This window comes from Bison bison, unplaced genomic scaffold (genome assembly GCF_000754665.1).
Source record: "Bison bison bison isolate TAMUID 2011002044 unplaced genomic scaffold, Bison_UMD1.0 scf7180017864135, whole genome shotgun sequence".
NCBI classification, from domain to species: Eukaryota; Metazoa; Chordata; class Mammalia; order Artiodactyla; family Bovidae; genus Bison; species Bison bison.
The window spans coordinates 1,460,869-1,475,513 of NW_011494707.1; the positions used below are offsets into that span (position 1 = coordinate 1,460,869).

Genomic DNA, 14,645 nt, shown 5'->3' on the forward strand with positions numbered 1-14,645 from the left:
GTCTGAGTACATGGAATTCCTTAAAGTACCCTTCGTGGTACATTACAACTTACCACATATTACCTTTACGTCCCCTGTTGCTGCTGCTGCTAAGTCACTTTAGTCGTGTCCGACTCTGTGTGACCCCACAGACGGCAGCCCACCAGGCTCCCCCGTCCCTGGGATTCTCCAGGCAAAGACACTGGAGTGGGTTGCCATTTCCTTCTCCAATGCATGAAAGTGAAAAGTGAAAGTGAAGTTGCTCAGTCGTGTCCGACTCTTCGCGACCCCATGGACTGCAGCCCACCAGGCTCCTCCGTCCATGGGATTTTCCAGGCAAGAGTACTGGAGTGGGGTGCCATCACCTTCTCCGTTACACCCCCTAGTCTCTCTCAAATCCTAAGATCTTTCCCAACTTTACCCTTTCAGAATCACCACATGGGACTAATTTATTCCATTAATACCTTTCAGTAATAATCACTCTTTCACAGTTGGTGTCCAAAGGCTAATAACTGTACTTAAGTCACATGTGGCTTACTCTGTCCAATTTAGGGGTTACTATGACATCCATTGGTATTTTGTTTATTCTGGTTATCTATAACAGGAGAAATTAAACACTTCCCAAAATGTTCTCCTGCAAACACTGACTCATATAAAAAGTGCTACTACTGTACACACAAAGTATTTTGTGAATAAATGCAGTTGCTTATAAGGTAAAGCAGAGCCTATAAGTACCATGTAAATATATGGTACACAACTTTTTTGAGGGGAAGGGCTTTCAGTGTTGCCTCTATTAATACCTGATTAAACTGTGAATATATTTGAAATGCTCCAAATTAATTATTAGTCTGGGTCCCAGCAAATTAGGCATTCTGGTCTAAAGTTTATCATCTTTTAAAACTTCAAACTAGCTAATCAACCCCTTGCTATAAATTATGGCTTCCTCTCCCCTCCTTTCTAAGGGGAAACTTCTGCTGATATTCTTAACTTGATTTCTGTAGACAAAGGTACTACTTTTAAAAGTCTATGATATGTAGCCAAAAACCTCTTTTTAAACCATATATTCTAGGAAGATTATTTTGTCACCAAAATAGGATTACCGATTTGGTAAATAATTCTCCAACAATATATATCAGATACATAAGCTCTAAAACTCAAAGTCAATGGATGCAGGATTTCCATAGTGGGTGAGGGGGAGAATTAGGTTCAGAGATAAATCCTGAAGCATTTAACATTCAGAATTCCAATTCATTCTCTAAGGGGCAAGAACATTCATGAAAAATAACAAAAACTACATCAGACATGAAATACTAAGAATTTCCCCCACATAACCTACCTTTTCTTTATCTTTTTGAAGTTGTTTCTCTAGTTTTTTGGCTTTACTTGTAGCATGTTTCAATTTTTCCCTAACTTGAACATCTTCCAAATCTAGTTTTGTAAATTTTTCTTTGTTCTCCTCAATAAATTTTGTAATTTTATTCAGCTTCCTAGCAAAGTAAGAAAATCATCAGTCACTATTTTGGATATTCAGGTATTTTAAAGCGACTTTGTATACCTTGCCTGAAACACTATGTAAATGTACCAAGTTCTTATAAAGTAGGATCCTAATACTACCTGCTTCAAGCTAACCCTCCTCTCCATCCATATTTGAAGAAGTTGTTAAAATGTGTGGTTATGAGTTATTTTGTCCTTCAAAGCTAGATTGGAAATAGTGACTATGATGTCTAGGAATATAAAAATTTGACCATTAAAAAAAACAATAGGCAAAACTCATTTTAAAGAATACAAAAAAAGAAAACTGAATAGGTAAGGGATCCTGGTATCACTGAAGATTGCCATGAAAAAAGTAATGATAAAACTTTAAGACAACTAACCTGTCAGGTTAAATGCCCATTTTTGCAATGATGTTTTGTATTATTGGGTTCTGCCACTAGGGGGTAGCATACTCCATTATTTAAGACCAGAGTTGGGCACTCAAACCTGTGATAATCATCAACTGGATGAAAGGCAATTCAGTTTTTTGGTTGCAAAAAGAAACCATTTATAATATTTTATATGCTGGCAAATATATTGCCTTCATATGCTTGTATTAAGTTTATATATAGACACACACACATACATGTAATAAAATAATCTACTTTTAGTACTTTCCAAAAGATTATTACTTCTCTACATCTTTTACAGCTTTATTCTTAGCTTTCATTTCATTTGACAGTATATTGCTTTTCTCATTAATTTCTTTGGTATCTTCATTTATTTTTTCCTTTTGAGTCTCCATTTCAGCAATTCGTTTCTGCAAATCATAACTAGAGAGAGAGAAAAACCTATCAGAGATCCAACTAGAGAGAGAGAAAAAGCTATCAGAGATCCTAAAGTACCATTTCTAAAACTCTCAAACTATTTTAAGTAAAATCAGCAGTTTCTAAAGTATCTAGGTCTTTGAAGGGGGAAGGAAGAAACCAACCCAGGGTCAAAGCAATTAGGAACAAAATAGGTTCCATATAACACAATTAGATCTGCTATCAAATGAATTAAAAAGAATTTATAAGTAAAACTATTAAGTATTAAGCATAGTGATATTTGTGAACCCAACTTCAAGTAGGATAGTTAAAAATTAACTTCACTACTATGCCAAAAAACTCTAATAAATTCATCACAACCACTTGCAGAATTTTTTTTTTTTTACTTCAGTCTTCACATTTCTCTAATACAGGAAAAGAGAACAGATTAGATTTTAGTGTCAGAAACTAATACAAAAGTTGATAAATTAAGGTACTTACATGTAATACTGACAAACATGATTCTTTTTTCTAAATATTTCATTTTCCAAGGTAAGAAATTCAATGGCTATGTTTTTCTCTCCTTCTAAGGCATCCTTTTCCTTTTCTACCATCTTAACTCTGTTTAACTACAAAAGTTAAAAGGATAGAAATTGTTCATATTAAGTGTATTGAACAATCTGAATTTAAAATATGCCAACATTAGATAAAAACAAACTACATTCATAAACATTGTTTCTCTGAAATGTTAATAAGGAAAACATAAAACTTAGCTTAAACAATTATGGTCTATCATAACTTGAATTATCTGGCTTAGTATAATCTGTTAATCAATAAATGAAACATTCTGGTTTACAAAAGTCTATGGAAGATTCACCTTCTCTCCTCTGTGTTCATTTAATATTTCAACTCTCCGACACAAGACTTTAATAGGTTCATTTAGTCGTCCAGAACCAATTATATCTTCTAAATATTCAAGCATACCCTCATCGTGTTCAGTCTGGCCTTTTGGTTTCATCATAGCAATTTGTTCAACTTCACCCTTTAAAAAAAGTAGTATTTCACACTCACTGTATATGTTTGGCTACATCAGCCTCAAGTAAGAACTAGAAACAAGTCAAATAACAAATCCAACATTAATTAGAACTAAATGATATAAATCAGTAGCATAAAGAGATTTAGTAAGATGCAAATAGGAATTCCCTGATGGATCAGTGGTGAAGAAGCCTCCTGCCAGAGATATGAGTTTGATCCCTGGTCTGGGAAGATCCCACATTCCTCGGAGCAACTAAGTCCGTATGCCGCCAACTACTGAGCCTGTGCTCCAGAGACCAGCTTTGCAACAAGAGAACCTACTGCAATGAGAAGCCTGCAAAACACTAGAGTAGCTCCCATTTGCTGCAACTAGGGAAAGCCTGTGCAAAGCAACAAAGACCCAGCACAGCCAGAAATAAATACATAAATAAAATTATATAAAAATGCCAAGTAAAGATGTTCTAACTTTCTAAACAAACAAACAAGCCATTAAATGAAAAAGGAAATACTATTTTCTCTCATGGTAATAACAGGAAAAGGCCAACTGACTGCAACTAAATGTCTTGGTACATAAAACTTTTGCTTGCAATTATTATTATAACAACTTTTAAACTATACTTAAAATCTAAGATTAACATTATACATTTGCATTTATGCAGTTCAGTTACAAAGAGAAAAGAAAAAAGTACAGTCAGTAACTTTCAAGGCTGACTGAAAGGCAGCCATTTAGCTTGATGGGGGAGAAAATTTTGTCTGAATATGCTCAGGCAAAATGCTACTTTACTTCACACCAGTAGCCCGCCTGTACTCTTTATTACAACAGAAGAAAAGGGACAGACAAGTAGAAAAATAAAAACATACCCCTTTATTTCTGCAAAACAGCACAGACTGAGAAAAATTTTTTTAAAAAGGGGCATATATTCTTTCTCAATTTAAATATCTACAGTATTTATAAATGAAACTTAAAAATCTGGGTTAAAACTTGCTAATGACAAAGCATCGTATTACCAAAATCTTCAATATAATTATATACAGTAGAAAAAAACTGAAGATCAAACAAGAAAGGATAAAACAGCTCCTTTAAAAATCTACTTATTAGGGACTTCCCTGGTGGTCCACTGGTTAGGGCTCCAAGCTTCTATTGCAGGGGGCACTGGTCTGATCTCCAGTTGGAGATCTAAGACTGCATAACGGAGGGGTGGGGGTGGGGGTGGAAATCTACTCATTAAAAATCAAAATTAAAAAAAATTTTATAGATGACCACTTTTCTGTACTTTTGACAACAGCACATGATTATAAAACACAAGGTGAAATGTTATCCTAAGAGCCTATCATTGTTTAGATTTCTCTGTAACCTTGGGTATGTATGAATTAGATTTAGCTAAATATTAGTGTTTAAACTAAAACATGTAGACATTTATATAAAATATTTTGTTCTGCTTTCAATTATCAGTTCTTTCCAAATATTTTAGGCAAGCTTTAGGTTTTATACAGAACTTAAGCCTGGAAGAGTATCTAAAGCTTTGGATCACAACAGGTGAGACTCTAGCCATTGTACAAGCCAAGACTTATTCAGTTGTTATCTAAACAGGTTTATCAACAGCAACATTGCTGACATTTTGGGCTGAATACTTTGTTGTGGGGAGCTATGCTGGGTATCATAAGATGTTTAATAACATCTCTGACCCTACCCACTAGATGCCAGCTGCATGAGGCCTTCCCCAGTTGTTAACAGCCTAAACTGTCTCCAGACAATGCTAAATGTACTGGGGGAGAGAGAAAGCAACAACTACTCCCAGCTGAGAATCACTAACCTGGAAGTAGTCAGTTTAACTCTTTTATGTCTGTGTTTATAATCCAAATATCTGACACCAAATAGTCAACATTCTAATTTGATTTGAATAGCTGAACACTTACTATAAGATAAATGAAAATTCATGCCAAAAGAACTTACGTACCTGAGTCAAATCACATAAGGTATTATTTAGGTATACATTTTTCAGATAACCAGAAGCTATGATTTGGTGTAACAACAATAAAAAATATTTCTAAAGGCATTATACTTTTCAGCCAAACTATTTACTCAAGTGATGGAATACTAGTATTAGGAGACTGCCTAGCTTCAAACAAAGCATAGTGGTTGCTTGTTTTTGGTCACTTGTTCCTCCCTTTCCAGTTAAAATGAAAGATATATAGCTCTGATTTCTTTTCATTCTAACAAGGCTGCCCAGCAGAAAAAACATTTTCAAGTGAAAGAAAAGGACATTTATGAATCAACATTTCCATCTCAAGTCCCATATAACACTGTTTTCATTTGTTATATGAGATCTATTAAAAAATGGGTATTATCAATTAACACTACTGAATCAACAGGTCATTAGAACATTTAGGCCTCTGCCTGTCATGTGACTATTAGGACTGTTGTGGTATTTCAATGACAACCTGAGACCTTTCTTGTGGTTCTGTTCCTTGATGTTCTCTGACTGCCTTACCACCCGCTACTATTTGTTTTCTTCCTTATCTTTCCAATTTGTGTCATTTCATGTATAATCTAAGGGCTGACAGTCTATCCTTAGAGGACCACTCATTTCAGAAAACGTACCTATCCCACGTGAAATTACAAAGTAGTTTTAATTTAAAGCAATAACCTCAATACATTTTAGAAATAATTTAAAGCCTGAATTTAAAGTCACCTTGAAAGCTCCAAATCACAAACAGTGGTAATATGGTAGACAAAAACCCAAACAAACAAGTTTCAAGTTGCTATAAAGCTAGCATCTGAAGCCAACAAGTTTTATAGTCCTCCTCAATGTTATTTCTGACTTCCATAACTTAAGTAAACTAAACAAGGTTTTAAACACATTTCTTCACTGTTGTTTACTACTAACTTCCTATGTTTTAATTTATATTTACACTATATCAGAGATATTAAGCAACTGTGGAAAATACCATTTATGGTTTTTAAAAGCAACATAAAAATAGCATGCATATGTCAAGAGGATATTTATAATATCCAAGACCTAAACCTTAACTTATTGAACTGGGCAGAAAACCAAGATATTGTGACTCATTTACAGCATGCCTCAATAATCTAATTTAGAACAATACAGCTTAAAAATCTAGGAGGAATAAATAGGTACTATGCTTTATCTTTATTGAAACAGAATCCAAATTTTACCAAGCACTGAATCACAGAAAACTCAAATATAGTACATATATAATAAAACTTTTCCTAATAAGGAAGGCCTTAAGATTTAAGGTAAATATGGGTGTTTGCATAAAAATTAATGGTCCAGATTTACTAGTTGAAATTTTGCCTTGGTTATATTTTTATTTTCTCCATTTTCTACTTTACTGTTAAGTTATTGTTTTTATGCTATTCTAATAAATTTTTAATTTGTGAACTAACAAAAGCTAAGAAACTAATGACTGAGGTTAGTATCTGTGTAAAACAAGTGCATAAACAGAAAGGACAACGCTTTAGGAGGTAGACTGCTTGGTATTTATTTTGGGTGCTTAGGGACAGCTTTCATATAGTTGAGGTGTTGAACAAGACACTTTTGGATAACTGAAGTACTACCGATAAAACTAAAACAACTTCTTCTGATATAGCACAGTCTTATTTCTACAGATAAAAAAGATCAGAATTCAAGTAAGCTTATATGTTAATATAAGGGAAGAAGTATACTGGAAAGAAAAAATGAACAGGTAACTCAGATCTTGGTTAATCCAATCTCCAAATTACTAAATAAGAAAAAAAAAAATCTTAGTTATTTTTAAATTTTAGTTTAGATTTTAAAATATGAAGACAAAAAGCATATTAAGTTGAAAACGGTGACAAATGAGCTACTGTGAAATCTTTCAGCTAAAAAAAACTCAATTTGTTCACACCAAGAATTATGACAATGGGAAAACAGCTCTCAAACAAGGTATAAACAGGGAAATGTACAAAAATGTACAAAGTACAACGGCCAATTATAATCTAACACTTTTAGAAAGCATGTATAAGGACAAGAAATAGACTTCTACCATCTTTGGATCATTTATAGTATCTCAGTTTAGTCACTCATTAGGAACTCATTAAAACAGCCAACGATGAAATTTTAAATGATTTCAAATACTAGAAATGCCTACTTGAAGAACCTACTATACCATTATAAATACTATAAAAAATTTATCCTAATGGACTTCTAAATTTCAGTGCTTTTTAGTCTAAAAAATAAGTTTCCACTTTAGCTGAATTTCTATCACTTAGCCTGTTAATCACTACTACTGGCCAAAGAGCCTACATTTTATTCAAAGCAATCACTTATGTCTTAGAAGATGATATTCTCATGGTCCCAAGCTCCCAGTCTCCCAAACTAGTTAATTTTTAAGATAAATGTTATTTAGTGGGAGATAAGGTAATAAAAATTGTATTCTTACTTACCTTCAAATCCTTTAAATTTCTAGGGCAGGAATCTAAGATTTTGATAAGGAACTAAATAAAAATCCATAGAAACCACTGCCACTTTCCCTCAAATTTTAAAATAATTCTATCTAGTCCAGTCCCTGTTTCTTCTTCCTAACAGGTGAGCTCCTAAGAGTCTTATCTGTAAATTTAATCAAATGGAATTCAATTTGTTAATGTGGAAAGTTTACCTTGATATTAAAAATGATTTTAACAATGTAACTGTTAAGATGATTAAAAACAAGTTGAGATTATGAGGATAAAGGGCTTAAGCATCCCGGACACTTTAGAAGCACAAACTGAATATAAAATTTACAATTTAAAAACTCCTGTTATCTCTTTGGGATGTTACTTTATTTAATTCCCTTTATTCACAGAATTATGTAGAAAGGCTATACCAAGGAAAAAAATTCACAAGGGTTAAAATGCAATCTATTTTGATGAGTCTACATACAGGTGTAAAACTTTGATTATTTTAGGGTGATAGTAAATATACAGCAAATAATAAGATAAACACAACAGTAAGTTCCTGCAAAATGGTATCATTATCAAATTTAGTTTTCTAATGGGGCGTAACTTTTTAATCCATAATTAACCAAATCAAATCCCAGAACAGTTAAATTTGATTAAAAAAACACACACAGCTTTAACCCCACATTTATGTAAATTCAAATCTCATTTAGAAATATATCTGCTAATGATTTCCCAACATCCATTTTAAATTAAGTTTGGGTTACAGAAGTATACAAATGAACTGATAGCAAGATACTAACATAAGTCACCCCAGAATTATATTTATTTACTTTCCACATACATTATGTATAAATAACTTTTATTTTTAAAAAAACTGTAAAATATAGGCTAAAATGGAAATAGCGACTAACATTTTATAAGTTTCTTACTGGGAACACTCAGCCACACTACTACAAGTTTCTCAAACCAAAATCCAGTTTAAAACCAGTAGTCCAGGACACTAAAGAATATCAGCAGCTATTTCTACATCACAATAGTTTTCCTCTTAAGCCATGCTTTTATGCTAAAAACTTTTTTGAAAGGTAAAACTTAGAGAAGATAAGGGATTTTCTTACCAAGCAAATCTGGTAGAAAATATCTTTACTCAAATAAAGCACAGAGTTTCTTATAAAAATCAACACCAAGTACTTAATGTTATACATCCTTAAAAAGACTTTAACAGTATGATACCTAAGAATGAAATATCACTTTCTAATTTTCCAGTAGTAGTGGTTCAGTAGGCCATTTGAACCAAACAAAGAGCTTGTATAAGCTTTTAATTGACCATTCTAAGTGTTTAAAAAAATAAAAAATTAAATCAGAGAAGTCTGTCAAATACCAAGTATCCAGAGTGGTTTTCTTCCCCCACCTTTTTTGGAGTATATTATATTAGTAGAGATTACAAATAAGAACAAAAGTAAAAGAATTATTATTAAAAGATAACAAATCTTATTTAAAATGTTATCGTAAAGAGAAATACAAACAGAAATGATAAATAGTTGCTATGTCCCTGTCACGCTAAAGCAGCACAATAATATTGGTGTTTAATATTTATTTTACTACGCCAATATTTACGTGCTGCTACAGCGGAACAAGTATGTCAGTCCATCCAAACAAAATGAGCATATGATCATGAAAATACAGTTTTGAATGAATTTCCTTAAATTTCTAGAGCAGCAAATAATGATTCGCATCTTGACTGTAGTATGTAAACCATGATGTGCTGCTACAGTACTTTAAGGTCTCAAAAATACAGGATTCATCCAATAGGGAAAAACCTCTTTACACTTTTACTAAAAGAAAAAAGAGAGAGAACCTCTGATGTCTTAATAAACGTACCTGTAAGATTAAAAATCTATTATGGTCCAAGTCAATTCCATGACTTCGAAGAAGAATTCCAACATCCTTAAATGTAGTCTTTTTCCCACTTACGTGATAAACAGAAGTATTATCTCTGTAGGCCGTTCTGGATACATAGAAGTTACTGTTAGGAATGACTTCATAATCATCCCCTTCCTGTTTTGAGGAAAAACAAAACCAGAAAACAATTGCTGGTATTAAGTCATAAGTTTGCTTCAAATTTCACTCAATTCATATTGAAACCAATTCTATGGATTAAGAACTTTAACTGGATATGCACAAAAGCTGACAATAGTTCTTAGAATTAATTATCTTAGCAAAGAATAGAAATAATTTTCTATTTCTAAGGAGTTCTTGGACTCCTTCCTCACAGATCACAAAAACCAAAAAGTCAAACCAACTACATCTTCAAGCCTAAAAACATACTTAACTGAGAAAAGAACTGATGGGAAACAAGATTCCCACTGTATCCAAAACAAACTCACCCAAAATATTAAACCACCTTGATAGAGTACATTAGTTCATTAAAAAAAGCTGCAAGGGATGATTCAAGGAAAAAGGGAGGGGATGGTAGTGCGGTGATACAGATTAATTTTTGGGGGGTGGTGGTGGTGAAAAATAAGCCATCAATTAAAGGTAAAAAGAACTGCAAAGAACTGACAACTATATTCCCCTGTTTTTTAATCAAACAAAAAGAAATGAAGGGCAAATCTGCTTTAACATTAAAACTTGCTTTCCTTTAAAAACTATGTCATTTTGAAACCATGACTTTTAAACTTCACACAAATCAAGTGTAATTAATAAGCTAAAAAATCAAATCTGATTTACTGGCTATCTACTTTCCAACCCAAACTGTATAACAGAAAAGCACTAAGAAACAAAATTAAAATTTATACCACCACGTAGATTTATTTAAAGCTCTTTACATTAAAGTTAAAAACAAGACTTAGAGGCCAAATCACATCCTCATTTCGTTATGTAATTAGTTTTCTACATTTTTAGGTTCCAGCCAGTTTTGAACTAGGAATTCCCAAACAGAAGAGAAAAAACCCCAGTATCAACAAAGCCATGTAAATAACCCAAATAGGCATTTTATGTCTGTCTCCTTTTAGAGAGAAAAAAAAAAAAGTTAGCTTATCCTTCTGCTGTTTTGAAAGGGTAGCTGATACGAAAGCAAAGTTCTTTCATATCACACATACAGATTCCTACTAACTTTAACGTGAATTGAAATAACGGAGATGGTAAAATTAGTCAACTTACATTTTCAAGTTTAGGTAACTTATCTGAAAGCAATGAAAACGTAACTTTATAAAAACAAATCCAAAATTTATAATAAAAGAATGCAAAATTGGCACTCAAGATACTAGAACTGCTCAAAAGGTATTATTATGAGCTACTTATAATTCATTTCCCTAACTAAATTTTAATATTTTAAGTTTAACAGCCACCATCACACCTCAAAAAGAAAATATGATCACGGAGGCAATGAAATCAATATTGGTTCTGCTTTAACCATATACTAATTTTTACAAGCTAATTTAAGCCCAAAATAATAAAATGTGTAATGCACTGAAATTCTGTCTTCCTTACTTGGAAGATGCAAATAACTAAACAAAACCCCTTACCTTATCAATTATCTTTTGAAAATGAACAGCTACAGTGCAACTCTGAATATCCTTATGTTCATCAGAATTGTGTATTAGAACTGAGAGTTTTTTAGATCTTATTTTTTGTGCTCGATAGCCAAACACAAAAAGCATAGAATCAATAACATTGGATTTGCCACTGCCATTTGGCCCAATAATACAGGAAAATCGCTGCATAAAAAGAACAGGAAAAAAAAAAAGTTAAAAAGGTTATACTACTGGTTTCAATTTAAAATGATTTAACTTGCAGCAAAACTAGAAGTATTTAAAAAGCTTTTGCAGCTAGAAGATAGTTTTCATAGATCATGTCTTGTATGTTACAAGTTTCAACACTTTAAATAAGATCATGTTCTAATTTTGACTCAGACTTTTTACAAAATTCATTCTTACAGTTAAAAAGAAAATATTCTTTTCAAACATAAAACCCAAATCCTATTCAGTGAGGAGAACTTTATAAAGAAAGGTACCAAAAGATAATCAGATAAACAAAAGCCAATTTCAGTAGTTAAAAGCATAGAAACTACACCATGTATTTCTCAATCAGGATATACAATAACTACAAAACTGAAACAGTTTGTAATAAAGATGCATTACCTTACAACAGCTATTTAAAAATGGTCAAATACCTTATGGAAAGGTCCCAGAATTTTTTCCCCAGCGTAAGATTTGAAGTTCTGGTTCACAATATGAGTTATCATAAGACGAGGAGCTCCAGGTTCATTGGTCATTGCAGGAGGTGGGGGAGGAGGGATGCTATTCAAAATCTCTTCTAAACTTCTATTATCAATTTCCTCACTTGGAGTTTCTAAGTCAGTCAAAGGAAAGGAAAAAAAGGGGGAGAGGGGAAGCCTGCATCAGTGCAATTTGTTAGCCTGCTAATCTTTGGAGATGTCATTTATGAAACCTAGGAATCTCTATTTTTCACTCAAATACAGTATTATCTTACATTCACAAAGGATAACAGTCTTTAGGCTTTGTCTTATGACAAAAGAAAATTTTTGAAAGAGATGCCATCAGTCACAAAATTCTATAGAAATACACCTTTTAGGAGTCAATACACTACATCGTAATGCAAATCTGGAAAATCCACAATCACTTGAGTCCCTGCCTAAACAGGTGGTCAAATCCTACAGCTCTAGATTCAACTCTCAGTATCTGTTAAGCATCTGGAACCCTAACTTTGGACACTGGCGAGCTCCCGTGACAGTTACAGGGGTTTCATGTCACTCAATTCCTGGACTCACAAAACCCACGGCGAGTGCGGGCGTAGGTGCAAATTATCTTCTCTTTGCAATTTAAGATCACCGAGGTGAAGTTGTACGATCAAGCAACTTTTCATCATATTAACAAATAGTCACGCTGACACTGAAAAAAGTCCACTCTGGCTGACCGTGTCGATTTCCGCGGAAACATAAGACAATGAACAGAAGTTCAGAATTTTAGCTATTTACTAGCCCCCATCCCTCCAGCACCGTTAACCGAAATTTCACACTGTCGAATCTGTGAAAATCGCTTTCTTGACCTTCGGGTGTCAACCCCGCAGCCCTTTTCGTCCGCGCCCTGGAATACCAACCGTCCCGGGGTGGGTGCCGGGTCTCCACGCGCTTGCCCTCGGCGTCGCGAAGGGCTACTCACCTGCGGTGGCCAGCGCCTGGCTCCTCGCGCGGCCGGGCGGCGGATCCGGCTCCGCGTCGCTGCTGGTGCCGTCCGGGGACCGCGGCGGCCCTTCCTCTCTGCGATGGGCAGTGGAGGGCTGGGTGCCTTTACGGGGCATGGTCGCTGGAGCCGAGGGAAAGCCGGGAGCAAGTCAGCCCGCGGGCGGCCGGCCGTGCCGTCAAGTTCCCCGCCGGCCCGCCACCCGTCCCACTCGGGTAAAACTTTGTCCACCCATTTTCTAGGGCTCCGTTTAAAAACCCCGAGCAACGCCAGCGAGTCCTCGGGAAAGAAGGCACAAAAAACTCAAGTGCCAGGAAGGCGGGATTCGCTCTCTCAAGTTCTAAGCAAGTTCCTAGACGTGCTTTGCGGAGCCAGCAAAGAGAGCAACTGCTTAGGTTCTTTTTATTTTTTTAATGTCCCCCTCCTCCGCCCACAGTGTAAATGTGTGAGAATACTGTAACGTCATTTCTAAACGAAGTTATATCCCGCACGCCGACATTTACGGACATTCCCACACTCTCGGGGCTGGGGATCAAAGCGCACAGATTCTTGTCTCCGAGTCCGTACTAGGTTTAGGTTTGAGGGGTTCTCAACTCTTGGCAGAGCAGTCGGGAACGAAGAGGCGGTTCGCCGCCCACCTTCCTCTCCCCGCCATAGCCCTTGGCGCGGCTGGCGGCTCGGGGGCTTTGAGGTCTCCTTCTACTCGCCGGCCGGGGACCGGCGGCTGGGGTCGACCGCTCGCGATTTTCAAATCGGAAGCCGGCAGCGCCAACTCCGCTTCCATCACCTTGGGGTGGCAGGGGTTTGTCCCTGAGGTCCGCGGCGAATCCCGCTGGACAATAAACTACGAAAGGCCACCAGTAAGGGCTCAGAGCTAGTGGTTAGTCCCTCGGGAGAAGAGAAACGGGTAGCGGGCCGGGACAGGGGGCGACGCCGTAGTCCGACCAAGATTTCTAAGAAAAGGTCCGCGAGGGCTGAGAGGGCCCCCAGCCCCGCGGCCCCAATCCCACCATCGACGCTTAAGTAGCTCAGAGAAGTGGCGCCCGGGAGAAGCGCGCGGGAGCTTCGACCGCCGGGGAGCGACTGAGGGGGGAGGGGTGACAGCGAGCGAAATCTCCCCGAGGCAGCCTCAGCCTAGACTTCGGCTGCTCCAGCCCAAGGCCTCTTTCCAGGCGCCTGCGGACCGGGCAGGAAGTGAGAGTGTGACAACCGATCAGGAAAAGACGTACTTTACCTGCAGGATAGTCCACTCAGACCGAGGCTGGAAACGGTTGTATAGGCCCCCCGGTTCCTACCGGTGTTTCGGCTCCGGGTCCTTCACTCGAAAATGGCGCCTAAAATACAAACTCGAACGGAAATTCGTTACAAACGCGCGCAATGCTTTCTGGGAACCACTAATTTGAAAAAAATGCGGCGATTATCGCCATCTTCTGATACCTTACGCGCATGCGCGAACTCCTGGCGGGACCCGAGCTGCAGGGAACGTTTTCTACTAGGTGAAAAAAGCGAAACAATGTTTTCCGTGGCCCTACGGCAATAGCACTTTTATAAATTTTTTTTTTAAACTTGCGAATTTTGAGAAAGATAAGTGGAATTCGCCCTACAGTTTAAGTCAAGGATCAGTCGTCCAATAACGTCCCTTTAGAAGAGGGCGTGCCCACTGTGGGGCGGGGTCTCAGGCCCGCTCGGGTGACGCTCTGAGGGGAAGTATCGCGCGAAGAGGGAGTC

At 36.4% G+C, this 14,645-nt stretch overlaps 1 protein-coding gene across 3 annotated transcripts in view; it reads right to left on the reverse strand.

Annotated features, from left to right (window-relative positions):
• SMC4 (structural maintenance of chromosomes 4) overlaps window positions 1-14,622 on the reverse strand; it is a 34,813-nt gene extending 20,191 nt beyond the window's left edge. The window contains exons 1-10 of one of the 3 annotated variants that reach the window (XM_010839844.1): window positions 14,355-14,622; window positions 14,152-14,251; window positions 12,897-13,040; window positions 11,888-12,066; window positions 11,241-11,432; window positions 9,595-9,771; window positions 3,136-3,300; window positions 2,760-2,887; window positions 2,145-2,285; window positions 1,316-1,466 (exon numbers count right to left, since the gene is read on the reverse strand). In XM_010839844.1, coding sequence (XP_010838146.1) covers window positions 1,316-1,466; window positions 2,145-2,285; window positions 2,760-2,887; window positions 3,136-3,300; window positions 9,595-9,771; window positions 11,241-11,432; window positions 11,888-12,066; window positions 12,897-13,035 — 1,272 coding nt within the window. In that variant the 5' untranslated portion in view covers window positions 13,036-13,040; window positions 14,152-14,251; window positions 14,355-14,622. Of the gene's footprint in view, window positions 1-1,315; window positions 1,467-2,144; window positions 2,286-2,759; window positions 2,888-3,135; window positions 3,301-9,594; window positions 9,772-11,240; window positions 11,433-11,887; window positions 12,067-12,896; window positions 13,041-14,146; window positions 14,252-14,354 lie in introns of all 3 variants that reach the window. The other 2 variants (XM_010839845.1, XM_010839843.1) reach the window with 2 other exon arrangements.
• Between the last annotated feature and the right edge of the window lie 23 nt (window positions 14,623-14,645).